Source organism: Neoarius graeffei, chromosome 10 (genome assembly GCF_027579695.1).
Source record: "Neoarius graeffei isolate fNeoGra1 chromosome 10, fNeoGra1.pri, whole genome shotgun sequence".
NCBI classification, from domain to species: domain Eukaryota; kingdom Metazoa; phylum Chordata; class Actinopteri; order Siluriformes; family Ariidae; genus Neoarius; species Neoarius graeffei.
Window position 1 is genome coordinate 83,081,196 of NC_083578.1, and position 27,758 is coordinate 83,108,953.

The following is a 27,758-nucleotide window of genomic DNA, read 5'->3' on the forward strand; positions in this document are numbered from 1 at the left end:
CAATGGCTGGGTCGGCTACAGAACGCTTTGGCTCACTCATCCAACTCTAGGGACTGCAGGGACTGACTCAATTTCACCTGGGGGTGGCGTACTCCTTTAACGTAATGGAAAATTGAAGTGCTTGTATAAATCAGGTACAGCGAGACAGTTTGTGCGTCTAAATTCGAAATATTGCCTGGTGTAAGGTTTAAAGTGAGAGTGCAGCTCGACATATTTTGAACAAAAAGGTAAAGGTCATGCATGAGGGAGAAGAGAAAGGTGAGGAGGGGGAGAGGGGAAAACAAAAAAAAAAGTGTATCGTGCTCTGAAATTCAAAAGCAGCAGCAGCAAGGACGCAAAGTTCAAAACATACTCGGCTGCACTCCAGAGGAACGCGCATTCTCAAGCCCACATCTCTCTCTCTCTCACACACACACACACACACACAATGTGCCTTGACTAGATGAACTTGTTCCTGCAGCTTGGCTTGACAGAATGACAGCCTTTACACAGCCTCCTACCCATGATGCCTCGGCACCAGCCTGAGAGAGTAGCCTCTGCCTCTCACTTCCTGTTTTGGATCATGAAAAGGCAAAAGGTTCAAGTTTTTTTTTTTTGGTCTTTGCGCAAACGAAGAATTAAAAATATTCCCTCATTAACCTGAGAGCAGGAGAGAGAGTGGAAATGCAGAGGGAGACGGATGGAATGATGGAATGCAAGAAAGAAAGGAGGAAGACAAAACACACACACACAGCTAGCTGTTTCAGTCGATCTCCATGGCCCCGCCTGGTCCGTCGTGATTGGTGGAAGCGACGTGATTATCAGGGGGAGCGAGGGTGGGGTGCCGGATCTTGTCTTGGCGCTGGTAGAACAGAAGATAGGCAGCGTTTGTCTAGAAGCAGAAACGCAGACAGAGTGATTGAGTGGTCGACTTCAGGGTGCGTTTATGTATTCCGTTTGATCCTTTTCCTCCCACTGAGCCTCAGAAAGGAAAATGTCAAACGTTCTCTTGCCAGCTTTCATGTCAAGTTAACAGGACCCAAAAAAAAGAGCTCTGCTTGTTGCCGAGAAGCTAGAAAAGCACAAAGCTCTCAATCCTGAAGACATTTAAATTTTCCTTACTGACTGTTACAAAGCTCTGATTAACACGGTTTTAAGTTTGTCACAGTCTGTGACAGCCCAAATTGCTTTTCAACCCCTTTGATTTGGCACAGATTTTTATGCCTCCGCCACCGTAAGGTGCAGGAGGCATTATGTTTTCAGGTTGTCCGTCTGTCCGTGCATCCCGTAACATTGTGAACGCGATATCTCAAAAGGCGAATGAAAGGAATTTCACCAAACTTTCACCATTTGTGCACTTGAGGACAAAGATAAACTGATTAGATTTTGAGATCAAAAGGTCTAAGGTCAAGGTCACTGTGAGGTCAAATGTCTGTCCGAAAACCTTGTGAACACAATATCTCCAAGGCTGACACAAGTAATTTCACCAGGTCAAGATTACTGTGAGGTCAAATGTCCATCCCCAAATCACAACTTAATAAGGCGTGTAGTCTACCAGGCGGAGGCGTCCCCATCGACGCCGTTGGCATCGAGTTCTATCTAGTTTAAAAAAAAACAAACACTGGATGCCCTTCCTGATGCAACCCTTCCCAATTTATCCAGGCTTGGGACTGGCACCAAGTACACAGTAGCTGGGTATTTTACCTAATCTGCATGTCTTTGAAACTGGAGGCTGCTTTCAAAAGAAAAAAAAAAATCTAAATAAATCTCTCATCACAGTTAAACTACACTCCCCGGCCACTTTAATAGGAACCTGTGGTTGATTCGAACACTACGTTCAGACTGCAACCTGAAACGACCCATATCCGATTTGTTGTGAAATCCGATTTTTTTGTTAGGCCGTTCACATTACCAATTATATGAGACTTGTATGTGATCTCCAATATGAACGGAAAACGACCCAAAAGTGTCCCGCATGCGCAAATTGACACGTAATAAGCACATCTACGTAATACGTAAACAAAAAAAAGCGCACTCTTCAAGTTTAATGATTTCTTTTTTTGTTTGTTTGTTTAATTATCTGGTTAGTGTTAAAGTGTGAGGTCTCGTGTGTGTTTTTGTTTCTGAACTGAAATGAAAACGTGTAGCCTGGTAACGAGGGTTGACTCCTAAATGTGTCTCTAATTTCTATATAAGTGCACTACATGTTACTAGGAAGTAATGGATTTTTAAACTCTATATAGTGCACTCGAGCTTCAGTAGGCAGTCATTTGGGATACGGCCGCTGTATTACCAAACTCTTAATTCAGGCTTAATAATTTGCACATATTTATTTCGTCATATTAATAAACTTTTTCTACATTTTTATAAATATTTATTTAGACTGTTTATAGCCAGCTGAATTCTGCAACTTCTCTCAGCGCTGGCTCAAGGTGCAGAAACACCAGTGCAGTTTGCTATGGAGATGAGGCGAGACCTGGCGATGTGGTTTTTGTGGCGGCGGCGGAACTCACACAATAATCTGATTAATGTGGGCAGCAGACTAATGAGACCGAAGGTGTCAAATTACTGGAAATTTCCAGAACAATCTTATAATCTTGTAATACAGGATGGTTTAAGTTATAAATCAGTTATAGAAACTGTTTTATTTAATCAGGCTAACAGATCAACATCCAGGTCCCTACCAAATCCACCACTAGCTTGATCAATTCTATAAAAGTCTATTTAAATTCTGAAAACTGTACAAATATGTTGTTGTTTTCCACCAAAGAGGCGGGACTAGCCAACGCAGAATAGTGACGTTTGTCTCTTGTTGATGACGTGTAGGTCGCATGAATGCGACCTGTCCGGTCAGACTGCAGTCGCATGTGAAAATATCGGATATGCATCGGATTTAGGACCACATATCCAAGCGGCCTGGGTCGCATGTGAAAAAAAAAAAAAATCGGATCTGTGTCATTCAGATTGTCAATAACAAATCGGATACAGGTCGCATATGGGCAAAAAAAAAAAAAAATCGGATATGGGTCGTTTCAGGGTGCAGTCTGAACGTAGTCTAAGACTCCTGTTCTTGGCTGCAGGAGTGGAACCCAATGTGCTCGTCTGCTGTTGCATGCCGAGATGCTTTTCTGCTCACCATGGTTGTTATGAGTTGCTATATCCTTCCTGGCAAAAAAAAAAAGCTCAAACCAATCTGTCCATTTTCCTCTGACCTCTCTTATCAACAAGGCGTTTGTTTCCACCCACAGAACTGTCGCTCACTCACTCGATGATTGTGTAAACTCTAGAGACTGGTGTGTGTGGAAACCCCAGGAGATCAGGAGCAGTTTCTGAAACACTCAAACCAACACCCATGCCACAGTGAAAGAAAGTCACACTTTGAGATCACGATTTTTCATGTTTGAACTTTGTGAACACGAACTGAAGCTCTTGATTTGTATCTGCATGATTTGATGCATCTCGCTGCTGTCGAGGGATCGGCTGAGTAGATGACTGCATCAAACAGCAGGTGTTCCTAATAAAGTAGCCGCTGAGTGTATATCAATGATGACATGCTTTTTTTTTTTTAAATTTATCCAGAGCGTCCATCATACAAGTCCCTGTGCATGTCGTTACAATAGAAACGTTAACATATTGAACGAATGCATTAATACTGGCCATAAACATGATTTCCCTGAGAACCAATCAAAACCAAGAATTCAGTGCTTTTAAAAAAAAATAAAATAAAAAAATAAAAAATATCGCTCACATTATGGAGATAGCATTGAATGGAAAAGACATTAACAGAACATAAATCTAAACAAGACGACAGTCATCTCTATCCCCCGTCCTATATACCGGTACCAAGTTCCATTGCAGGAAACCAACCCGACCTCTTTACACCGACCTCAGCAGTGACTCATGGCATAAACCCACCGGACCTTTGGTCCAGGTGAGCTAAAAATTAAAATTTATCACATTTCTTAGTATCAAAAGGCAAATATACATTACTTAAATCAACATATATACCAACTTTCAAGACCGGACCACTCAGTTTTCAAGTTCTGCTCCGGAAACAAAACCTACTGTACCCCTAAGACTAACCTGAGAGACCAAGTCTGAAATTGTTTCCATGGAAACATGACAAATTAAAATTTCTCAGTATGAAAAGGCACATCTCCATCACCTTGTTAACATGTATACCAAGTTTCAAATCCGTATCATGAATAGTTTTGGATGCGTGTTCCAGAAACGAACATTGCTCTTAAAGTCAAAATCTATTTATGTAAAAATTTAACTTAACCTGCATGTCTTTGGAGGTTAGGTTAAATTTTTACATAAAAAATAGATTTTGACTTTGTTTAAGAGCAATGTTCGTTTCCGGAACACACATCCAAAAAACTAGGTTAACTGGTGACTCTAAACTGACCGTAGGTGTGAATGTGAATGGTTGTCTGTGTCTATGTGTCAGCCCTGTGATGACCTGGCGACTTGTCCAGGGTGTACCCCGCCTTTCGCCCGTAGTCAGCTGGGATAGGCTCCAGCTTGCCTGCAACCCTGTAGAACAGGATAAAGCGGCTAGAGATAATGAGATGAGATGTAAAAATTTGAAAAAAAAAATTTTTTTCCAAAAATTCAAAATAGCAAAAGGCACCAGTTCAGTATATGCATACAAAAGTTTCATGACGATATCTTCAGTAGTTTTAAAGATATGGCCCAGAAATGAAAACTTGACCCAACAGCCGGACAGAACCCGTTTCTATACCCTCCCCCCCACCCAAACGACGACGATGATGAAATAAAAACTAGAGTAGGGATGTGAAATTGCATACCGTCAGACTTGTGTGTAAAATGTTTGAAGTCATTCTTACCACAATTTGTTCTTCTTTAGCGTAGGTCACTTTACTGTCGTCAAAATAATACCACTGGCCGTTGTCCTTGTTCCGAGAATAACTGGTATCTGCATGGAAGGAGTGAAATAATAAGAAACGTAAGATTTTAACTTGGCCTGCTTTTTGTGAATGATCAGTCATCTGATAAATATTCATGAACACATTAAGAACACGGTGAAGATTTTCCATAAAACACCAGTTCAAACCGAATGTGTCTGAATGCTACTAAAATCGTCAAGCGTGGTGATGACATGCAAAATAAAATGAGTGGATTCTCTGTCAGATTTTTACCATATTAGCTCTGATAGAGCGCGACAGAGAGAGAGAGCGCGAGACAGCGCGCAAGAGAGCAACAGCGCACGCAAGAGAGCGACAGAGCACGCAAGAGAGACAGAGAGAGAGCGACAGAGAGCAAGACAGCACGCAAGAGAGAGCGACAGAGAGCGAGACAGCGTGCAAGAGAGAGCGACAGAGTGAGACAGCGCGCAAGAGAGCGACAGAGCGAGCGAGACAGCGCGTGAGAGAGAGCGACAGAGAGCAAGACAGCGCACGCGAGAGAGCGACAGAGAGCAAGACAGCGCACGCGAGAGAGCGACAGAGAGAGAGCGAGACAGCGCGCGAGAGAGAGCGACAGAGAGCAAGACAGCGTGCAAGAGAGCAACAGAGCGAGACAGCGTGCAAAAGAGCGACAGAGAGAGAGCGAGACAGCGCGCGAGAGAGAGCAAGACAGCGTGCAAAAGAGCGACAGAGAGAGCGAGACAGCGCGCAAGAGAGAGCGACAGAGAGCAAGACAGCGCGCAAGAGAGAGCGACAGACAGCGTGCAAGAGAGAGCAACAAAAGAGAGCGACAGCGTGAGAGAGCGCGACAGAGAGAGCGCGACAGAGAGAGAGGGACAAAGAAAGCAAGCACGCAAGAGAAAGCAACAGAGTGAAAGAGAAAAAGCATGCAAGAGAGAAGAAGAAAGCATGAGAACACGAAAATGCAAGAGAGAGAAAGCAAGAAAGACAGAATGCAAGAGAGTGCACGAGAGAGCAAGAAAGAGTGCAAGAGAAAAAGCGACAGAGAGCAAAAGCGCAAGAGAGAAAAAGAAAGACAGAGCATGAGAGCGCACAAGAGCAAGGAAAAGCGCGAGAGACAGAGAGATGCGTACAGTGTCCGTCTCTGAGCCCGCCGTAGTGGTTTGACACAGCGATGAGGTCGTATCTGCTGGGAGGCTCCGAGTCGCTCCCTGCCTTCCTCAAGAGAAAGTCGGAGAAATCCAGCTTTCTGTAAAACATGACAGGATGCAAAGTCAAGACAAATTCAGTTTTACAAAGGGAGGTGAGCCCCCAGTAGGGCTCGAAAAAAAATTTAAATTACAAGTTAAAATGGTTGTCTCTCATGCAAACATTTATAATATTAATAGTTATATGATTTGCATATTCACATCAAATGTTTAATACATTTCATCGGAAATAACTATTTCAAGTACAAGGCTTGATATTTCAAAACATCTAGCAACTAATAATTTCAATGTTGAAACGACCATTTTTAATATGCTTTTGCTGTGATACCTTTTTTACAATATACACACAGCTTGAGTTAAAATAAGGGGCCGCATGTCTTGATGTCCTCAGAAACTCCTGGATTTTAGCAAATAACAAGATTCAGCTTTTTCCATAGACAAAAATATTTATATTTTATAATCCATTACTGACTACAAATGAGTTTTCAACCCAACAACCACATTAGAAAAGATGATAAAAAAAGCTAACAAACTTATTTCAAGACCTACCTTACTCATAGGAATAGCTGTGCTGATTTGGTCAAACAACGTGCTACGTGCGTGAAACATGATACCACACATGTACGGTATAACACCGTGAAACAACGGGCTCGTCAGGACCGCTCGTCGGTGAGCGGTGTATAAATTGAATGAGGTTTGCGGTGAAGACGAGATGAAAAGATTTGTCTCGTGCAGAGACTGTAACCCGGTAATACGCCGAGAGTGAGACAGTGAAAGGGCCACCCCTGAAAATCTCAACGGATTTACACGATTTGGAAAAATGACTTTTTCAGAACCGAAAAAAAAAAAAACCCTGAGCTTTTGGCACATGCCGGAAAACTTGCACCCATGCTGATATTATTATTAATTTATTTATTTATTTAATTAATTAATTGAAAACGGTCCTCTGCCAAGGAGGTTCTGTTTTCGGTACAGTTTGTTTATGTGTCTGTAAAACCTACCAACCCAATTTCCATGAAAAAATTGGTGGAAAGGTTTAGCTTGGACCAAGGAAGAACCTTTGAAATTCTGGAGTGGGTCCGCGAGTTCAGTTTCTCTTTCGCTAACGCTCTGAGACATGGCGTTTGTCCTTGGCGGAGGCCTTCCAGATTAATCATATGAGGTCATTGTTTATTTAGAGGCTTTATTCATATTTTCTTATTAATATATATCTAATCAATATGATAATGAACATGTACACATGTTAAATGCACTACGCTATTTACACACTACACTATTTTTGGTGCATCTCAAATTAGCCTAATGTCTTTTGGGTTTAAAGCAATGCAAACTGTAAAAATGTATTTCCTCGATATACTGAATGTAAAATGCCGTTATAAGCAATATTTATAAAAGGTAAAACACACTCAAGCTATTTTCATCCTCCTGAGTTTAAGGAAGAGATGGAGGAAACGTGAAATCGGCTAGTCGTCTATGCACGTCGTAGCCATCAAAGAAATGCGTGGAACATAAGAAAAAGTATAAAATTGAGTTTACGTAGCCTAGTAAACTAGACCCACCCGCCTAACGGCCAAAAATATTTTTTGCCTGCGAGTGGGTCTAGCCTCGCACCATATCAACAAAACACCCCGGGCATCAAATCGTGCCCGCCAATCACAACGCAAGGTTTTTGTTTGGATTCTTTGGGCGGGCTTTTGCAGGAGTGACGACAAAGCTGCACGACACTGGAGAAAGCACAGCAGGAAAGATGGCTACGGCTAGTGAACAGCGCGCGTTTGACTCCGCTTTGGAATCAGTTTTAGAAGAACTACGCTACGTTCACACTGCAAGGCTTAATGCTCAATTCTGATTTTTTTGTGAAATCCGATTTTTTTGTGAGGTCGTTCACATTAACAAATATATGCGACTTGTATGTGATCCTCAGTATGAACGAAAAGCGACCTAAAAGTGTTCCGCATGCGCATTGCAGGATACGACGACGTCGCACGCAGTGAGCATGGCCAGTGTTTACGGAAGTAAAACCGCCCGGTTGCGGTATGACCCATCCAATCTAGCTTGAATAGCTGCATCCCCCCAAATGGAAATCAGCTCCCTAACCTCTGCGTCCTTCCATTGAGAAGATTCAGAACCTTCACAGCCCGAAGCGTCCCTCGCATTGATGTCATGCGCAGGGGCGCAGATACGTTTTTTGAACTGGGGGGGACAAAGCTGCCAGCAAACCAACCCCAATATGCCTGTCAAACTTGTTGTGGATTACCATAGCAACCAAGCTCTAGCTCGCAACCTGTGCAGTCTGCGCAGCTCAACCAACCGAATATCAGTCTTTGTTTTATGTGAGTTGTTGCAACTATGTATACACTGCCGTGCACCTCAATAAACCGAATGGTAATTAGTCTTTTGATTTTTCCGTGAGGTTTGCCTTATGCAAAGAAAGACAGCATAGACGTTTTTTCCTCCCTATAAGTGGGGGGGACCGAACGAGGTGAATTTAAATCTGGGTGGGACGAGTCCCACCCTCTATCTGCGCCCGTGATTATGCGCCATGTTGTTGTAACTTTTTTTGAGAGACCCGCCGCCTACTTCAGCGCAGAATAGTGACGTTTGTGGCTTGTTGATGACGTGTAAGTCGGATGAATGCGACCTGGCGGTTCAGACTGAAGTCGCATATGAAAAGAGCGGATAGGAATCGGAATTAGGACCACATATCCAAACGGCCTGGGTCGGATTTGAAAAAAATCGGATCTGTGTCGTTCATATTGTCAATAAAAGATCGGATACAGGTCACATATGGGCGAAAAGATCGGATTTGAGTCACTTCAGCCTGCAGTGTGAACGTAGCCTTAGACTTGGAGTTTTCGTTGAAACATGAGCAGGAAGAGGCTCTCCGCTCATTCCTTTTCAAGAAGGACGTTTTCGCTGTTTTGCCGACCGGCTATGGCAAAAGTCTGATCTACCAGCTGGCTCCGCTCGTAGCCAAAAGGATGGGGCTAGTTTGTGCAGTACGAAGAATTAATAAACAGCTTTGAAACATTACTTTTTGATTGTTTCTTATTTTCCCGTTATTTTAAATTTAAGGGAAATTATTTCACCAAACACCACTAAATAAAAACTCTCAAAAACAGTTTAAGCAAACCCTTGAAAAACACTTGAAAAAAATAAGAGTGTATGTTAAGTATGTGGTACAGACTCCAAACTTGTGGTCATTATCTCCAAACTTCTTAATATCTAGAACCTGTTTATTAATTAACACGCATTTTGAAAATTATTTATTTCAAGGTCTCCCCCACTGCTTTCTGTCGCTCTGACTACGTCACAGTCACTGTTGCGCTGATTGGTCAGAGCGTTGGCCTATACGCACAGAGACAGTTTGAAAGACAGCGGGTTGTTCCTCCCACACCCGTCGGAAATGTCTACGAGCGAGGCCAGACTAAATATTCACATTTAGTCTGGCTTGCCAGGCTAGAGTTTACGTTCAACAGAGAAGATTCAGGAACAAATCCAACCCTTCATGCTGGGCAAAATTTTAAGCATGTTAATCGAGTACATAATGTTTTATGCTGACGAGAATTTTAAGGACATTCCTCAAAGACAACATTTTAAAAAGAACACATGCGAAACCAACCGGAGAGGGAAGTTGACGATGGTGTCCAGCTTCTCGCGGGAGTACTTTGTGTAGGAGAAGCGTTTCAGGTGGATAATGAGGACCTCAGGAAGAGACCACAGATCCAACTTCTTAGTGGCGAGCTGATGCTTCTTACACGTTGGGCAGTACCTAAAGAGCACAAGCATACCAAGTTTATCGCTCTGCCGAAATACGTGCACCAGGTTTAATACATATTATTGACATACTTTTTAGGGAGTGAGTCTATGGTTTGAGTAAGCAGTCAATAGGCTACCATTTGTTGTAAATATCGTGAATCAGATGCTCTATTCAGCCATTTTGGTGACGAAGCACAGCCAGCTACAGCTACTTCTCAACTAAAACAGCCCCACGCAGGCATCCAGAGCCATTTCTCAAGGGTTAAATTGGACAAACCAGCACTACAGAGTTATGACTACTGCTAAGAGTGTGCAAAAACTACAGGCGACAGTCAGCCAGAGATTCTTACGTTAATAGTAACAGACAAGCGACACTCTGGTGTATCAGGGTCCTACAATACCTTCCTATTATTTTTTTTAGCAGTCCGGTTTCCATCAAATCCTGCGCTCTGATTGGCTGGCGAGCAGGTCTGTATCCTACGATACGGACCCCAGTTATGGACCTCTGGTGACTCGCTCGTTCACAACAACAACAAACATAGCATTTTTTGTCAACACTTATCTTTTTTTTTTAAATAAGATTATCAAAAATCTTATAAATTTTTGCCAGCATTTCTCAGGAGAATAGCATTGATTTTACAGCATGGATAGCGATAACGACAGTGTTCACAGCGAAAGCGAGTTTTACTACCCTGAGGAAGAAGAAATATAAGAAAACATTTCAGGAAAAAGCTAAAAACCTCTAACTGTTGCTAACGCCGAGCAAAAACATGGCTGAATAATAATAATAATTTATATAGCGCCTTTCAAGAAACCCAAGGACGCTTTACAATAGTAGACAAAGAAAGAAAAAATAAATAAACAAAAAGTAAAAAGTCCACCATGTAATTCCCGTGGTGTAGCAGCCACAGTCCCACCAAAAGGCGCACAAAAACAAGTCCCACATCTCCAGCACCGCCGCCGCGACGCCGTCCGCAACATCGCTCAGAACACCACGCTGTGGATCCACAAAGCGAGCAGAGAAGCTCCGCCACGCAAAGCGCTGGTGTGTCCCAAACCGCCTGCACAGCCGCCGCGACACCACCGAACAACATCGCTCGGAACATCACGCCAAGCGTTAAGGCGCAGAGCGCTGGACAACCACGTTGTAAAATGAGCAACGAGCTCACTGCAGTCCACAGCTTGGAGCACAGGCATCACCCACGGCAAACCAAGGCCTGGAGGGAACTGACGCCCAAAACTAGGTCCGGAGCTACACCACAACCAGTGGAGAAAACACTCAAACAAACATCAAACTACACAAACACACAGAAAAAAAAATAGAAAAATAAAATAAAAACAAAAAAAAGCTCCGGAATGACTCCTATTTGTATAAAAATAGGGGACTACATAGGCAGCAAAATGTAGGTTTTTTCCTGCCATGGAAGTGCACTTGTATACCGAGGAGGAAGCAATTTGCATTACAGCTGTGAATGAGGATTCAACGGCTCGGTTTTCCCTTTCGGGCGCTCTCGTTTTCTGTTAGAATTTGGTAAAGAAAAAAATAAACATATTATTTACCAGCTTAAGGTCGGTCCGTATGGTGAAATACCGTGACCTCGGCCAGTACTTTCAAGACCTCAGTCACGGTATTTCACGATACGGACCTAATAAACTTAGTTGGTCTGCTTCACCCTGTCTGATCAGGAGGACTGACAGGTCAGTGTGTGTATCAGTATACCATAACGAGCCTGAAATGGTTAGACAGTGAAAGTTATGCTAAAGACATTCAGATTGATTGAGCCTCCTGAAATATAATACAAGACTTTTATATATAAAAGGTGTTGATTAAGTTCCTGGTAGGCGCTGCTGGATTATAAACCACAGGGTTCTTGTTCTAATACATCATTTCTGTAGTAACAAGGAAATCATGTCCTAAAGGTTAGAGAAGCAGCTTTTGGAACAAAAGGTTGCCGGTTCGATTCCCTGGACCAGTAGGAATGGCTGAAGTGCCCTTAAGCAAGGCACCTAATCCCTAACTGCTCTGGGTGCGTCATCCGTTGCTCTGGATAACAGCGTCTACTAAATACCATTAGCATAACGTAACAATTTATACAGCAGACGCGACACATAATACAAGCCTTATAATAAATGGATTAAGAAAACTAACAGTTATTCCACGAAATCAAGTCATACATGAGCGGATAGCCGACGAGGCGCGTAGCACCGAGTCATCTATAAGCCATGTACAACGAGATTGAATGGAATAACCGTTTTATTCTATCCACATTCACTGGATTTTGAGAAACAGAATTTTTATTTTTAGCAAATTCGATAAAAAAAAAAAAAAAAAAAAAAAAAAACAACTTTATACAAAACGTCCGGCAAAATCATTTCCGCTTAGAATGTAAACAAACCAGCAGAAATGACTGGAGCAATTAGTGAAAAATGCGATGATAAATATAGAGGGATTTCACTGACGTCACCCGAAACCGGAAGTAAACAGACCCTGCGGCATTTTGGAAGACCAACAAACTCGTGATTAGGGGGAATTAACGGCAGGGGTATGTGAACCCACGAGAATAAAGTGGAGTGGCAAACGACTGAAACAAATCTGAGCTGTTTTATTTATGATTTATTGGCCCAACAGTAGACTTGAAAGAAACCTGTGTGAGACTTGGCAAAAAACTGTGGATATAATGGATAAGTCTGTGCATGATCTGCGGACACTTTGAGGTAAGCAAACGCAAGAAATTCAGATTTAAAACATGCTAAAGTGGCCCCAAGTTGATAACTGGATGAGGAGCAAGCCTCCCAGACTTCTACAATTTAATAATAATAATAATTTAGGATGGTTTGGGGCTTGCTCTCCCTCCTATTATATAAATAAAGCATAGTTGTTGTGTAGGCATATATCATAAATACATATGTATAATGGATAAATTAACCTAAATTATGGATACCTTAATAGTAACAAAAAGTATTAATTTTTCAACTGAAAAGATATATTATTAAAAGATAAATAGCAACAAGATTACCTTGGCCATAACTATGTGTAGGTTATTCTTAATAACAGCTGTAATATCACGAACCAAGCCGCTAACAACATAATTGTAAGCCTGTAGCCCTTTGGAGGCTTTCAAGTCGTCATCAGCAGTGTAGGCACTGGGTGTAAACAACAAATAGTTTACAATGTCTGGGTAGCAAACAGATGGCAGAATTGGTGTCAGGTCCTCCTTATGTTTCCATTCTCCCTTGCCCCGAGTCTTATCATATGGGTCAAACCCATCAATCACAGCCAGTTTCTCCACATACCGTGCCCTTTCTGCAGCTGGTAATGTACTCACATAACCAGAATTATCATCCATCGTGTCACTTTACTCTCGCTCGTACTTTGTTTTATATTGCGAGTGCATGTACTTGGTCTTCCAATATGGTGCCTAACAAAATCTCGCGGCGCGGTGACGTCATGCGGTAGCCCTCTATAGGTAACCATATGGGGCAGAGTAAAATTAAGGATTAATTTCACGAGTGAAATTGATCCTTAATTTTATGAGGAACCATATGATTACTTGTTTATAATATATAGGGCCAAATTCATACTTCCGAAGCCATTCAAGTTCACAACATTTGTCATTCACGTTTTCTGAACCAATCAGGGCGCAAGACTATCTTGCACGTTTGAATCAGTTTCTAAAGCATCTTTCATCATGACACGGCAACACGACACAAGGATTTTGAAAGTGGTTTACAAAATTTTATTGGAACTTCTTTTACAAAAGCCATTTTGTTGACAAAATTGGCTAATTTTTGTAACCGTAACCAAGCAACGAACTAGCCAATAGCATTTCAGAAATACGGCCCCGTGTTAAGGGAAAAAAAGCCCTCCTTGACTGACCAATCAGAATTGAGTAATTTGGCCCTATGTATTATAATTATTGAAAAAAAAAAAAAAGAAAAAAAAGTTCTTACAGTCAAATACTTTAATTCCGTATTTTTTCTTTTTTTTTTGTATTGTTTGGGGTTTTGTTTTCGAGTAGGGTTTTTATTTCATCAGTTGGTTCGGCAACACGCCGTTTTGGTTTTCTCTATGGTATATGAGCTGATAGTCTAGTAGTAGAGTAGCCAATCAGAGCGTGTGATTGCTCATATCCAGTGAATGTGGATAGAATAATATAAAATATATTGTTAAACTGGACAATATTTCTGACACAGTAACGTCTTTAGGACAGGAGTTTAAATTTTCTGGTTTTTATGTAATGTGACAAGTCTTATTAACAGAGAGAGAGGAGTTTGGTGAAAGAAATGTTTCTATAAGGGATAACAGTTTCACGGATGTTTCTAGCCTAGTAAACTTGACCCACCCGCCTAGCGGCCAAAAATATTTTTGCCTACGAGTGGGTCTAGCCTCGCACCATATAAACAAAAACACCCCGGGCATCAAATCGTGCCCGCCAATCACAACGCAAGGTTTTTGTTTGGATTCTTTGGGCGGGCTTTTGCAGGAGTGACGACAAAGCTGCGCGACGCTGGAGAAAGCACAACAGGAAAGATGGCTACGGCTAGTGAACAGCGCGCGTTTGACTCCGCTTTGGAATCAGTTTTAGAAGAATTAGACTTGGAGTTTTCGTTGAAACATGAGCAGGAAGAGGCTCTCCGCTCATTCCTTTTCAAGAAGGACGTTTTCGCTGTTTTGCCGACCGGCTATGGCAAAAGTCTGATCTACCAGCTGGCTCCGCTCGTAGCCAAAAGGATGGGGCTAGTTTGTGCAGTACAAAGAATTAATAAACAGCTTTGAAACATTACTTTTTGATTGTTTCTTATTTTCCCGTTATTTTAAATTTAAGGGAAATTATTTCACCAAACACCACTAAATAAAAACTCTCAAAAACAGTTTAAGCAAACCCTTGAGGAAAAAAAAAAAAAATGTGTATGTGGTACAGACTCCAAACTTGTGGTCATTATCTCCAAACTTCTTAATATCTAGAACCTGTTTATTAATTAATACGCATTTTAAAAAATTATTTATTTCAAGGTCTCCCCCACTGCTTTCTGTCACTCTGACTACGTCACAGTCACTGTTGCGCTGATTGGTCAGAGCGTTGGCCTATACGCACAGAGACAGTTTGAAAGACAACGGGTTGTTCCTCCTACCCCCGTCGGAAATGTCTACGGATCGAGGCCGGACTAAATATTCACATTTAGTCTGGCTTGCCAGGCTAGGATGTTTCATAACCTTAAAAATAACTAAGTGGTCAACAAGCTCAAAGTCAATAACCACTGGCTGGGGTACAAGTGAACACGCTTTGAACCATGCTGGATTGCTTCCCATAAATAATCCATCATGGATTGTTTTCCTATAACAGCTCGTCTCATCATGTTATTCCTTACATATCTGCTCTGACAATGTGAAACTGAATAAAAACCATGATACTGGGTTCAGTTAAGCTTCTTCTCCTCCCATTGTCTGTGATGGCTTAAGCACTGAAGTGTGTGAAGTGGGTTACCAGGGATTTTCATCTTCGAGCGTTTCCACAGTGGTGAAGAGTTCGATACACTCCTGCAGATTCACAGTTGTCTGCTGCTGTGGGACGTCCATGCTCTTGTCCTTTATGTATTTCTGCACAGAATAAATAAATAAATATTAAAAAATAAAAATAAAAAAAAATCCACAAACCCCTGAAGCAGTTGTCCTGAAAACTGTTGTAAAGACAGAGTGAAAATTTTCAACCCTGCAATACACAGTGTTTACACCAACAATCCAGAGCAAAGGACTGATCCACTGGAGTCATTTAAATTTGGTGCTATGACTAATGTGCACATAATTAAAACAAACCGCACACACTTTAAATTTATCCACGCCACCAAAATCGCACCTCTGCAAAAGCACACTCAGAATGAAAATGGTCACTGTCACTTGCTATAAACAAAGTGTTTCAGTGATAGAATTTCATTCAGGGCTTTGAACCGGAATTTTTTTCCTATTGGTTCGTTCCGAACAGAAACGGAATTTTAACGTTTCCGGTTTTGGGTTCCACCATTAAATAGACGTTCCCGAACCGGTTAGAACAAAAAAATTTCGTTCCCGGAACGGTTAATTACGTTCCCTGTCAGCGGTTTAACAAATGGCTATAAAGTTATGTCTCGGTCTCATCCAGCTTAAGCCAAATGTAGGCTAATTCTATTACAACCTTCATTAAATAAGACAAGAAATAATTCAAAACAATTATTATTTCAAATGTTGGCGATTTGGATTCTCAGTACGTCTCCCCATCTACACAAACAGAAAAAGTGCCAAAAATGAAAGATAATTCGTTTAGTGTGTTACCAAAGGCTAGTCAGGCCCTATAGAGGGCTACCGCATGATGTCACCGCGCCGCGAGATTTTGTTAGGCGCCATATTGGAAGACCAAGTACACATCTATGCAAGTACATACATACATAAAACAAACTACACCTGAAATGTAGCCAGGGCCGGTTCTGCCCTAATCTGGACCCGGGTGCAACATCGCGCACCCCCCCCCCCCCAAAAAAAAAACCCACACCAGTCTAAATCAGGACAACCATCACATAACTATAAACATTTTATATCAACTATTTTAACTAAATGGGCTATAATAAATAAGCCTGCAGGCAGCCACGGCGGGCTGCCTCAGAAAAGTAACCATTTGTCGTACCTTAAAACTCGTTTTGCATTTTCTGCCTCCTTTTTTGTATTTTCAACCCTCCGTTTGTTTTCTTTCCTTTTCTGAAAACCCGATTTGTGTCCAGACATTTTGTTCTGCTACCAATGAACTAACTCGTCAGTTCTCGTCTCTCGAGCCCGCGATGATTCCCGTGGGAGGGGCAACAACTGATACATTTTTACAAACAGCCAATAGGGAGGTTGCATCGTTCAGGCTCTTCTTTGCTCAGACACTCAGTAATGCACTTATTCACTAGTAGTCCACCTTCCCGCTCTCTCCATTCAATCAGCGAACGTCACACAGGAAGTGAACCCCAGCGGGTCATGGAAACTTGCGCAGGAGAAGAATGACTATTTGTAGGCTACAGAAACTTTGAGGAACGAAATAAAAACCGGTATTAACCGGTTACCATTATTTTTAATAAGCGTTTCTGTTCCGGAACATAAAAAATAATAAAGTTTCTGGTTTCGTTTCTGTTCCATGTGAAATAGAAAAAGTTCCCGGTTTTCGTTTTCGTTCCTTGAACCGGTTCAAAGCCCTGATTTCATTATGAATTTTTAAATGATAATGGTTTAGCACTGGAAAGCTGTAAATACCTCAGATTGTAGACGAACATACCTCTGCCTCGGTGTCGTTGTAATATTTCTTTTTCATGTCAGGGTCCCAGTCAATGGCCACATACAGCTGATCTGTGAAGGGATGAAATGCAACATTACACACTACAATCCTGCTATAACAAACACTCTTACTATGACCCTTCACATATAACAAACTAAGTTCACGTCCTCTGCCTTTAATGCCAATGAGTCGGAGTCTTCCAAAAAGAAAAAAACAAACAAAAACCCTGAGCCATGTGCTCCTCTTCCCCAAGAGACAAATAAGTAAGAGTCCGCAGTCAAGTTAACAATATAATTAACAGTTATTCTATGAAATCTCGTCATACATGAGCTGACAGGTGTCACGCCCGGCTTTGCCTTGCTGAGCGCGCTCACTCCTTCCCCATATATTGAACTTGAACTTGTCCGGGTCTCCCTCCAGTCCAAAGGGGGAGCTGTCTGGTACGGCAACACCTGGTCTAGACAGCCATGACAGTTCAAATACATGGCCATTCAGTGTTCGCGAGCTGGCTATCGGGGCTTTTGGTTTGGGTAACTCTTGCTTTGCGCCATGGAGGCCCTGCACGGGCCAACCAGCGCTTTATTAATTATTTTCCTTTAAATGCTTATTATTTCTTAATTATGTTTAAATAAAATACTAAAAACTCAACAAAAATAAAAACTTTACACTCGTTTCAAAGTCAATAATTTGAACATTTTGGAAAATAGGTTTGAAATAACGATTGTATTCAATTATCTTGTTATTAAAAGACGCTATAGCATACAGATCATGTTCGTCATGGAATCGGTTCCACCGGAAATGCAACGACAATGTCCATGATCAAAAACCGTGAGTCACAACTTAATGAAATCATGTCAATATCGGGTGTGTCCTCCATGGGCGTTCACGACTGCGATACAACGTCTCCTCATGGATTGGATGATGTGTCTGAACACAGCTTGGGGAATGCACCGCCATATTTGTACCAACATGGCACCAAGCTCCTGCAAGTTCTGTGGAGGGTTCCAGTGGTTCCTGTGGTGCCAGTTTGATGGAGACGTGTCTGGAGATTATGGATGGTCTGTCGACTGCATCCCATAACCCTCGCAACGTCAGTGACGGATGTTCCCGTATTCAGCATGCCAATGGCACGTTCACGCTGAATGTTTGACAGTCGTGGCATTACAAATTAACGAATAATTAACCATAAAACCTTGTTTTTCTGAGATGACACTCTACTCTGCTACCGTGAGATCAATTGCACGTGTATCAATAGGTCACGTCACTTGTGTCACGTGGAAACGTGATTTTAGCGTGCAGTGCTCTCACACGTGCTACGTAGGCCCGACCAGTAGAATGAATGTGTGACGTAATGCCCTTGACAATGCATTTAACCATAATCACAACAAGAACTCTTTCAAGAAAAGTTTCTAAACACTATTTGAAAAATAACGAGTGTCAAGTTTTTATTTTTGCTGAGTATATTTAACCCGACAACGGTGTGGACTCCCTTTATGTTGTGCTTATTTTGAGCCAAGTAGGCACGGCAATAGCCGACGAGGCACATAGCACCGAGTTGGCTACAAGTCATGTACTACAAGATTGAGTGGAATAACTTTAATTCTATCCACATTCCTTGGATTTTGAGAAACCGCATTTTTATTTTTAGCAAATTTGATAAATAAAAAACTTGATACAAAACGTCCGACAAAATCATTTCTGCTTAGGCGAATTTCTTAAAAACCTATCAATGGCTGCACGAACTGACTTTAGTGCTGTGTTTTTGTCAAAAGCGCCGTCTTGCTGAGGTATAGAATAAATTTAGACATTTATTTAATTCTACCTTAGACATTCTGTAATTTTCAAACTTCGAGCTTTTGAACCAGTATTAAAAAAAACAAACAAATTTTAAATGCTGAAACATGGTGTTAAAAAAACAGCAAAAATGACAAGCAATTTGTGAAAAACACAATAATAATAATAATAATAAATTATTTAAAAAAAAAACATGTTCTTACCATCAAATACTTTCTTTCCATATTTTGTTGCTTTTTTTTTTTGTATTTCTGGGGATTTGTTTTCGAGTATTTATTTCGTCCTCGGCTGGTTCAGCATCACACTCCGCCGTTTTGTTTTTCTCTACTCACGGTATATGATCCGATAGTCTAGTAGTAGAGTAGCCAATCAGAGCTCATATCCAGTGAATGTGGATAGAATAATACATGTTAAGTGACTGACACCTAAGCAATCACTAACAATTATCAAGAACAGTGATCACCGACTTAAAAAAGAAAAATCCCTTATAAAGGACTTGATTTTACGAGCTAAAAGCAGTTTTACTTGAGTCTTTACTCCATAAGGCCAAGAAAAAAATAATTGTTTCCTATTACATCTTGAAAAAAAATAGGGTAGGTAGGTAGGTAGGTAGGTCTTTTTATTTTATTTTTTATCACACAAAATACCGGATGGGTAGGTTTTTTTTTTAAAATAAATTTTAGGTGTGGGACAAACAGTGGCACATAGTGGGGAAGTGTCATTCTGTGACTCAACCATCCAGAACCAGGCCTAAGAAAACCAGTGAAGCTTGTGGAATACAGGATTCGGAGCCCATGGATAAAATATGGAGTGCTCAGACGCTTAAAGGAACTATAAACATAACTACTACAGATGTTGAACCTTAACTTTATTAGGAACACTATGTTGTGAACTTGTATGTTTAATATGAATACAAAGAACATCGTGATATCGATACCGCCGTTAGCCTGGGCGCTGTGTGTATACTGTTTGCATGACTCGTCCAGCGGAGGATGATAATGTTCGTAGAGTTCTTTTACAGTTGAAAACTTATAAAATGAACTTATTGTCTTACAATCTTCCGTGTGGTCGCAACCGATCACGATAATCGAGAACACTTCGTTGGCCGCCAGCGTACAACACAAGCCGGAGTTTCCCGGAAAGAGGTCATGACGTCAGATTGAGGCCGTGAGAAATCAATGAGTGTTTCTTGTCCGATATATGCGTTTTAGAATTAGTCACTTGTCAGATCGACAATATTATGCAAATCGTAATGCAGATTTTTTTTTTTTCAAAATGTATTGTTGGTCGGCGAAAATACATTTTTTTTTTTTAAACATCTAACAAAAAAGTCTAGGGTCGGGGCATTTTTTTAAACGGTCGGTCGGGTAACCGGAAAGAAACAATTATTTTTTCTTGGCCTAAGCATTGTCGTCATGGCTACTTATAAATCTAAGATACCCTCTGTCGAATGCAAACTTCATATCCTGGACCGTCTAAAGCATTGTGAGAAAGCAATGGATTTGTCAAAAAGAAATGTGGCAAGCTGAAAAATTCAATTTTAACTTTTAAAACAAAAGAGAAAGAGCACCGAGACTTGGTTTATAGCTGTGATCAGCATGATGGGGTGAAAAGAAAGAAGCTGCAGCAAGCAAACGACAGCGAGTGTGACTTATTTCCTTTACTTCGTAAATATGTAAGTGAATTAAGTGTAAATATAAATTAAACACAGTGGGTCTTGTTTTACGCAAGAGTGAGTGTTTGGTGTGACAAGTGGGTCCATTTCAGTACGACTCACTGCTGAAGGGAAGTGAGCCGTTTCCGTCTGCGATGCCTCGATCTGTGGTGCCGTTGGAGTTCACAGCCTGTATAGTGAAGAGCGGCTTCTTTCTTCTCTCAGCACAACGCCGTCTACTTGTCATCCTCTTCTTCGCCTGAGCAACAGACTCCCCACACTCTTCGTCATCCTCTTCTCCATCCTCATTCCCAGAAGTCTCTGCTGCAGCAGCTGCCTGCTCCTCGTCTCCTGCGGCTTGGCAGTTGTTGTCCGTGCTGCCGCATGCCGATTGGCCCTCCTCTGTACTGCTGCCCCGGTCGGCGTCGCTGTTCAACTCCGCCTCCTCCTCCGCTTTCTCCTCCCTTTCACTCTTGGGGCTCGCTTCTGATTGGGTGCTGTTCTGCTGGGCCGGCTCTTCTGTCTTGGATGGCCCCGCCTCTTCAGACTCTTCCTCAGCCTCATCTGAATAAAAATAAAAAATTTAAGCAAACATAATGCCAATGGTGCTGCATTACTCTCAATCTCTAGAAAATATAAAACACTTTACCGCCACTCAGTCCATTGGTCTGATTTTTGTATATCTCATCTTCATTCTCTTCGCTACCGTTTTCCTCTTCCTCCTCCAATTCCTCTGCCGGGTCTGGCTGATGCACATATCGCCTGGAAAGAAAGATCATGATGGTACATGTTAGCATTATTAAGAAATAGAAAGGAATTGTGTAAAAACAATGTTTACTGTGGCCTAGACACGGATGTTGTTATTCAGATGTTCTTTAAAGCAGAACACCCGTTTGAGAAATCTTTTAAAAAAAAAAAAGTTGTAGCTAAAAGTTAAGCTATAAATGAATCAAAGAAACATGTTTGGTTCCTTTTAAGGTCTCTCTCCCTCTGAGAGCTTTTCTTTTTCACCGTCACCTCTGAACTGTTCAACAGAAATCCAGATTTCTATAAATACCAATGACAGGCTATTTTTAAATCTAGTTGTGATCAAGGAGAGTGGCATATCAAAAGAGTATGTACAGTGCTGAGCGTAAATGAGTGCACCCCACATTTTAAACAATATCTCAATGAACAGAGGCACATCTTGTCACCAGTCAAGGCAGGCAGCTGCTTGGGGCCCCTGATCCACTAGGTGGCGAAAGAGAGTCGAGATTTGACACTTGCGTTTTGAAAAGTCATTGCGCGTATTAACCTGCAAATAGAAAATTGTGCCTGTCGTACATAAACCAGCTATTCTTCTAATTACGACGTCAAGAAGAAAATGAAGAGGAGCTATCCACCCGGGAATGTAAAAAGAAAAAAGAGGAAGAGGAGAGAAGAAAGCAAGACAGTGGTAAGTCAGTCGAAATAATAATGAATGATGTAGTGCTATGGTCTTTGGATCTTGAGGACATGGTCACCGCATTTGCTCAAGCCAAGGCCCGGAAACAGATACTGTGAAGATATCCCTTACACAAAGGCTAAAAGCCTTTAAAGTTTTTTGTTTTGTTTGTTTTAATATAATTGGCAATTACCTTGCACTGTCTGTTAAAATGAACAGAAACTTACAGTAACTTAAGAAATATAGAAAACGCTGCTCACAAATTGTTGTTTTTATGAAACATTTATGAAAATGCTGACATCTATTTGTAGGGCAATTCCATGTAAATGTCAACCTCACCATGCAAAAATAAAGCAACATGTAATACATCAAAACCACTCCCAGAGATATCACCTAGGCCTGTATTTTACAGATGTGAATAAGTTGAACCAATTTGTAACCAACCTAACACGTCACTGTCAGTCTTTCTTTCTTATAATGTAAACCCCAAGCTAAAATCAACTTTGATCATGTACAATTCTATATTATTGCCACAAGCCACAGAAATGTATGCTAAAATCCGCAAAACAATAGCCATCCTAAATATTATTTAAGAACTTTGATAGTTTTAGCTGATATTTAGAGAGTTTTTCAAAGGGTTATGGTGGTTAAATTGCTGATTTTCTAAACATATGCCATGTCTATTTCAGACGCGTCACATCCATAACGGAATTTCGTCACATCCATAACGCTGACTTTTCCTTCCGAAACTCTGCATGAAATACAAAATATTTTAAACAAAGATTTTTTTAATATTCACCTTGGACCCCTCTATCAAATGGATATCTCCATTTCGACATTAGGTTTACAATTTCACAGAGTTTGATAAAAATGTACAGTCAACCAAGAAAAGTGATACTTTTTCTGTCACGTCCATAACGCATCTTTTATTGGCATTTTCTGGCATGCCCTAGATGTACTATGGGAATTGTTCTTGTTCTATCACTTCTCCAGTATGGTACAGCCTTAAAATATGCAACACCTGTTTAAATACTGGGAGACAATAAAACATGCGCTGAGTCATTTGTTGCCATTTTGAGTTCAAGTGTCACGTCCATAACGCTGGAATTGCTCTGTAACTTTGTGTAACTTCACTTTTTGTAGCGTGTGAAATAAAAAAAACATTACTGTTCACAATTTGTTGTTGATTTATTGAACTGCATGTGTTTGTAACTTCACAATTTGTAACTTGTGAAATAAAAAAAAAAAACTATATTGCTTAGAATTTGTTGATGTTTTATTAAAATAAAGAGTTTGTCCTAGTGAATTTCTGTTGTGTGGGTGGGATGGGGGGGGAAGATTTCTGCTTGGGGCCCCACCAGACCCTAGAATCGCCTCTGTCAATGAACACAAACAATTTCCAAAATGTTGACAAGTTTAATAGAACATCTGTTTAACTTATAACGGGAAAGTAAGGTTAATAATGGCAGATTCTACCGTAACTGGATCCATTAACCACTTGCCCACAAAATAAGAAATTTTTCTTGTCCTTTTTTCAGTAAGGTAATATTTTCAAGATTGAAAATATGGTATTTGGTCTTCTAAAACAGCACGTCATTTAAAAATACACTGAGTATACCAATAAAAGATTTTTAAAGAATAAAAGTTCTATTTCTTTGACATATCTGACAGACATAACTCCCATTTTAAAAATCACTTTCATTATCCCTGTTGCTATCGTCAGTGAATTTCTGTCAGATGACCTGACGACAGACTCAGCCATTATGGATCTTTGGTAGTTATCGTGTGGAAGCAGGCTTTATCATTTTTGGGTGTCAACAGATAGAGTTGAAATAGATTAACAGCGAAAAAACTATTTCGTTCACGACGAGAAGCCCACAGTTATTTTTAAAAAATGCTATCGTCAGTCTGTCAGTCAAATGCACCTGACGATAGCAAAATTCAAGCCCTCACCACGCACATGTTGACTGACGCAAAGAGGAAATTCTACTGCGCGTGATTTTTGTGACGGCAGACATTTACTTCCGGGCAAGACTCGGAGTTCTGACAGCTAGATTTCATCAAATAAATCAAGGTAAGATTTTCAGTCAGCTATCCTGACGATAGAAATTTTTGACGATAGAAACATTGAGAATATATTTGTGCGTTCATATTTACATTTTTCTGGAGGAAAACTATCGCAAGTTGAGATAAATCAGAGCCACTTGCGACCCTTTCAGCCGACAGGCCATTTCAATGTGTTATTTCCCCGCGAAAGTGACAGTCGTGTCTATCGTCACTGTTCTGACAATTATTGTTGATATTTCAATTTTGAAAATAAATTCTTTCAATATTTTATTTTATTTGGTTCTAGCGATGAGGTATTTAATATTATTACTAAATTTGTCAGATTAATAATGTAAGAAACAGTTTTGTTGCTATTGTCATCTAGAGTGTCTGTCAGAATATGATGGTAGACGTTAGTTTGTCTGTCAGATTTTGATGATAGAAACTGATGTGTTTCTATTGTCATGTAGCATGTCTGTCATGTCAGGCTTTTATTAATTAGTTACCATGACTACTGTCCTAAAATTTACTGTGAATGTCCAAGACCCCAAATGCTACTAGAAAAACTTAATAGAATGATCAAAATAATCAATTCAGCAATTTAAGGAGATGGGACTTAACTGGCCTCTGTTATGGTAGAATCTGCCTAATATAACTTCGATTACACATTTTTCAGTTTTACTCAAATTAGGGTGGTGCAAAAATGAGTACACCCCACAACAAAAACTACTACACCTAGTACTTTGTATGGCCTCCATGATTTTTAATGACAGCACCAAGTCTTCTAGGCATGGAATGAACAAGTTGGTGACATTTTGCAACATCAATCTTTTTCCATTCTTCAACAATGACATCTTTTAGTGACTGGATGCTGGATGGAGAGTGATGCTCAACTTGTCTCTTCAGAATTCCCCATAGGTGTTCGATTGGGTTCAGATCAGGAGACACACTTGGCCACTGAATCACTTTCACCCTGTTCTTCTTCAGAAATCCAACAGTGGCCTTAGATGTGTGTTTAGTCATGTTGGAAAAGTGCACGACGACCAAGGGCACGGAGTGATGGTAGCATCTTCTCTTTCAGTATAGAGCGATACATCTGTGAATTCATGATGCCATCAATGAAATGCAGCTCTCCGACACCAGCAGCACTCATGCAGCCCCACATAAGGACACTGCCACCACCATGTTTCACTGTAGGGACCAGGCATTTTTCTTTGTATTCCTCACCTTTGCGACGCCATACAGTTTTGAAGCCATCAGTTTCAAAAACATTTATCTTGGTCTCATCACTCCAGAGTATAGAGTCCCCGTAGTCTTCATCTTTGTCAGCATGGGCCCTGGCAAACTCTAGGCAGGCTTTTTTGTGCCTGGGCTTTAGGAGAGCCTTCTTTTGTGGACGGCATCCATGCATGCCATTCCTCTGCAGTGTACGCCGTATTGTGTCACGGGAAATAGTCACCCCAGTTTGGCTTTCTACTTCTTTAGATAACTACAGTGAGCTTGCATGCCGATTTTCTTCAACCCTTCTCATCAGAAGACGCTCCTGTCGAGGTGGTAACTTCCGTGGACGACCTGGACGTCTCTGTGAGATGGTTGCAGTTAGGGATGTTAACCAATGACCGTTTGACCGGTGGTTGACCGAATCAACGTCAACCGGTTAATTTTTTTTTGGTTGTCGGTTAAAAAAAAAAAATCGTTTTGAAGCTGCCGATTTTGGAGCGGACAGCTGACAAATCAGAAACACCCATTCAGTCATGTCCCGCCCCAGTTAAAGACAGCTGACAAATCAGAAACACCCATTCAGTCATGTCCCGCCCAGCTGCCACTCGGTGAAAGAAAAGTGTAGACACCGGCTTTTTAGCTTACAAATTACTATTTTTTTTTTTTTTTTAATTATTAGAAGGCACATGGAGTTTAGTCCTGCCTTGGCCAGTGCATTCTGAAAGTATGTTTCGGTCTGTAGCCAACAATGCATGTTATTGCAGATCATATCTCTCCACACAAACTAAAGGCGCAGATGCCAACTTTTTTTTTTAATCGCGCAGATCTGTTTTTTTTTTTTTTGGGGGGGGGCGTTGGAGTGTCCGACTGTAATTTCAAGGTGGATTCTGTATTAAAATTACTAAATAGGCGGGTGCCGTTGCAGTCCATGAGGCGTGGGGGGTGTGAAAGGAGGGCAGTGGATCAGGGGGCTGCGCGCTTTTGCGCGGAAGCCGCACAATCAGTAGATCAGAATGCGCACATTAAATTTTGCGCGGGCGCGCAGCTTTCTGATTTGCTGTTTTCTTCTCGTGCTTGTACTTCCTGTGTTTCGTGGACTGTGGCGGCATTTGCTTATATGCAGAATTTGCTTTGATGAAGTTGTGGTCGGACGCTCCAACGCCCCCCCTTGGGAAAGGAAGGTCGGATCTGCGCGATTCAGCCGTGGAGAAGGCGGCATCCGCCAAAAGGCGCGCCGTTTGCATCCCTGTAATAATTCCAATTCTAGAATTTTAAACTCATAGGTTAACCGACTTTAACCGGCTAATGAGGCTCGGTGGTCGGTCAAGATTTTTTTTGTTTTCGCCATCCCTAGTTGCAGTTCCATCTTTCTTAAATTTTTGTACCACTTTTGCTACAGTATTCTGACTGATAAGTAAAGCTTTGCTAATCTTCTTGTAGCCTTCACCTTTGTGGTGTAAAGAAATTATTTTATTTGGGGAATTCTGAAGAGACAAGTTGAGCATCACTCTCCATCCAGCATCCAGTCACTAAAAGAGGTCGTTGTTGAAGAATGGAAAAAGATTGATGTTGCAAAAATGTCGCCAACTTGTTCATTCCATGCCTAGAAGACTTGGTGCTGTCATTAAAAATCATGGAGGCCATACAAAGTACTAGCTGTAGTTTTTGTTGTGGGGTGTACTCATTTTTGCACCACCCTAATTTGAGTAAAACTGGAAAAAAAAAAAGTGTACTCCAAGTTATATTATTAACCTTACTTTCACGTTATATTAAACTTTGTCTTTTCAACATTTTGGAAATTGTGTTCATTGAGATATTAAAATATTACTTTTCAAAGGGGGTGTACTCATTTACGCTGAGCACTGTAGTTCTGAATTCAAAACTGGTTTCATTTTCCCCCTAGGTTAAATAGAACAGAATTTACAGCTGTTTGAAATTCACTTTTTTGAAACTTTTTTTTCCCCTGTCAGCCTTATTTGGCCGCTTCCAGCAATATATAATCCATCTTGAGAAAGTAAAGTAAAGTAAAGCACCTTCAGGAGCAATTCTTGTGCCCAAAACATCTATCAATTGCACAGAGTTTTAAAAAACAAACAAACAAACAAAAAAAAACCCTTTTGCTTCAGTATTTTTGGACAGCACGGTGGTGTAGTGGTTATCACTGTTGCCTCACAGCAAGAAGGTCCTGGGTTCGAACCTTGCAGCCGGCGAGGGCCTTTCTGTGTGGAGTTTGTATGTTCTCCCCGTGTCTGTGTGGGTTTCCTCCGCTTTCCCCCCCACAGTCCAAAAGGCATGCAGATTCGGTACAATGGGGCCACTGTAATTGGCGCAAGCTGTAGTGGTTTCCCAGCCATAACGTATGTACATACATAGATCTTGCTATGGCAATAGTGAGATGGCATAAACTACTCAAATCAATTCCAACAACTGAGCAATGGCATGACCAGAACTGTTGATTGTAGGCACTTTGCTGGCCATCGTACCGAATCATTCAAACCCAAC

General features: G+C 41.1%; 1 protein-coding gene across 2 annotated transcripts in view; it reads right to left on the minus strand.

Annotated features, from left to right (window-relative positions):
• The window catches only part of usp11 (ubiquitin specific peptidase 11), a 74,394-nt gene continuing 46,636 nt past the window's right edge, over nt 1–27,758 (minus strand). For both annotated transcript variants that reach the window (XM_060932424.1, XM_060932423.1), the window contains exons 14-21: nt 21,216–21,328; nt 20,690–21,130; nt 17,119–17,189; nt 15,322–15,434; nt 9,699–9,848; nt 6,002–6,117; nt 4,830–4,918; nt 1–871 (exon numbers count right to left, since the gene is read on the minus strand). In XM_060932424.1, the coding sequence (XP_060788407.1) occupies nt 743–871; nt 4,830–4,918; nt 6,002–6,117; nt 9,699–9,848; nt 15,322–15,434; nt 17,119–17,189; nt 20,690–21,130; nt 21,216–21,328 (1,222 nt within the window). In that variant the 3' untranslated portion in view covers nt 1–742. The remainder of the gene's footprint in view (nt 872–4,829; nt 4,919–6,001; nt 6,118–9,698; nt 9,849–15,321; nt 15,435–17,118; nt 17,190–20,689; nt 21,131–21,215; nt 21,329–27,758) is intronic.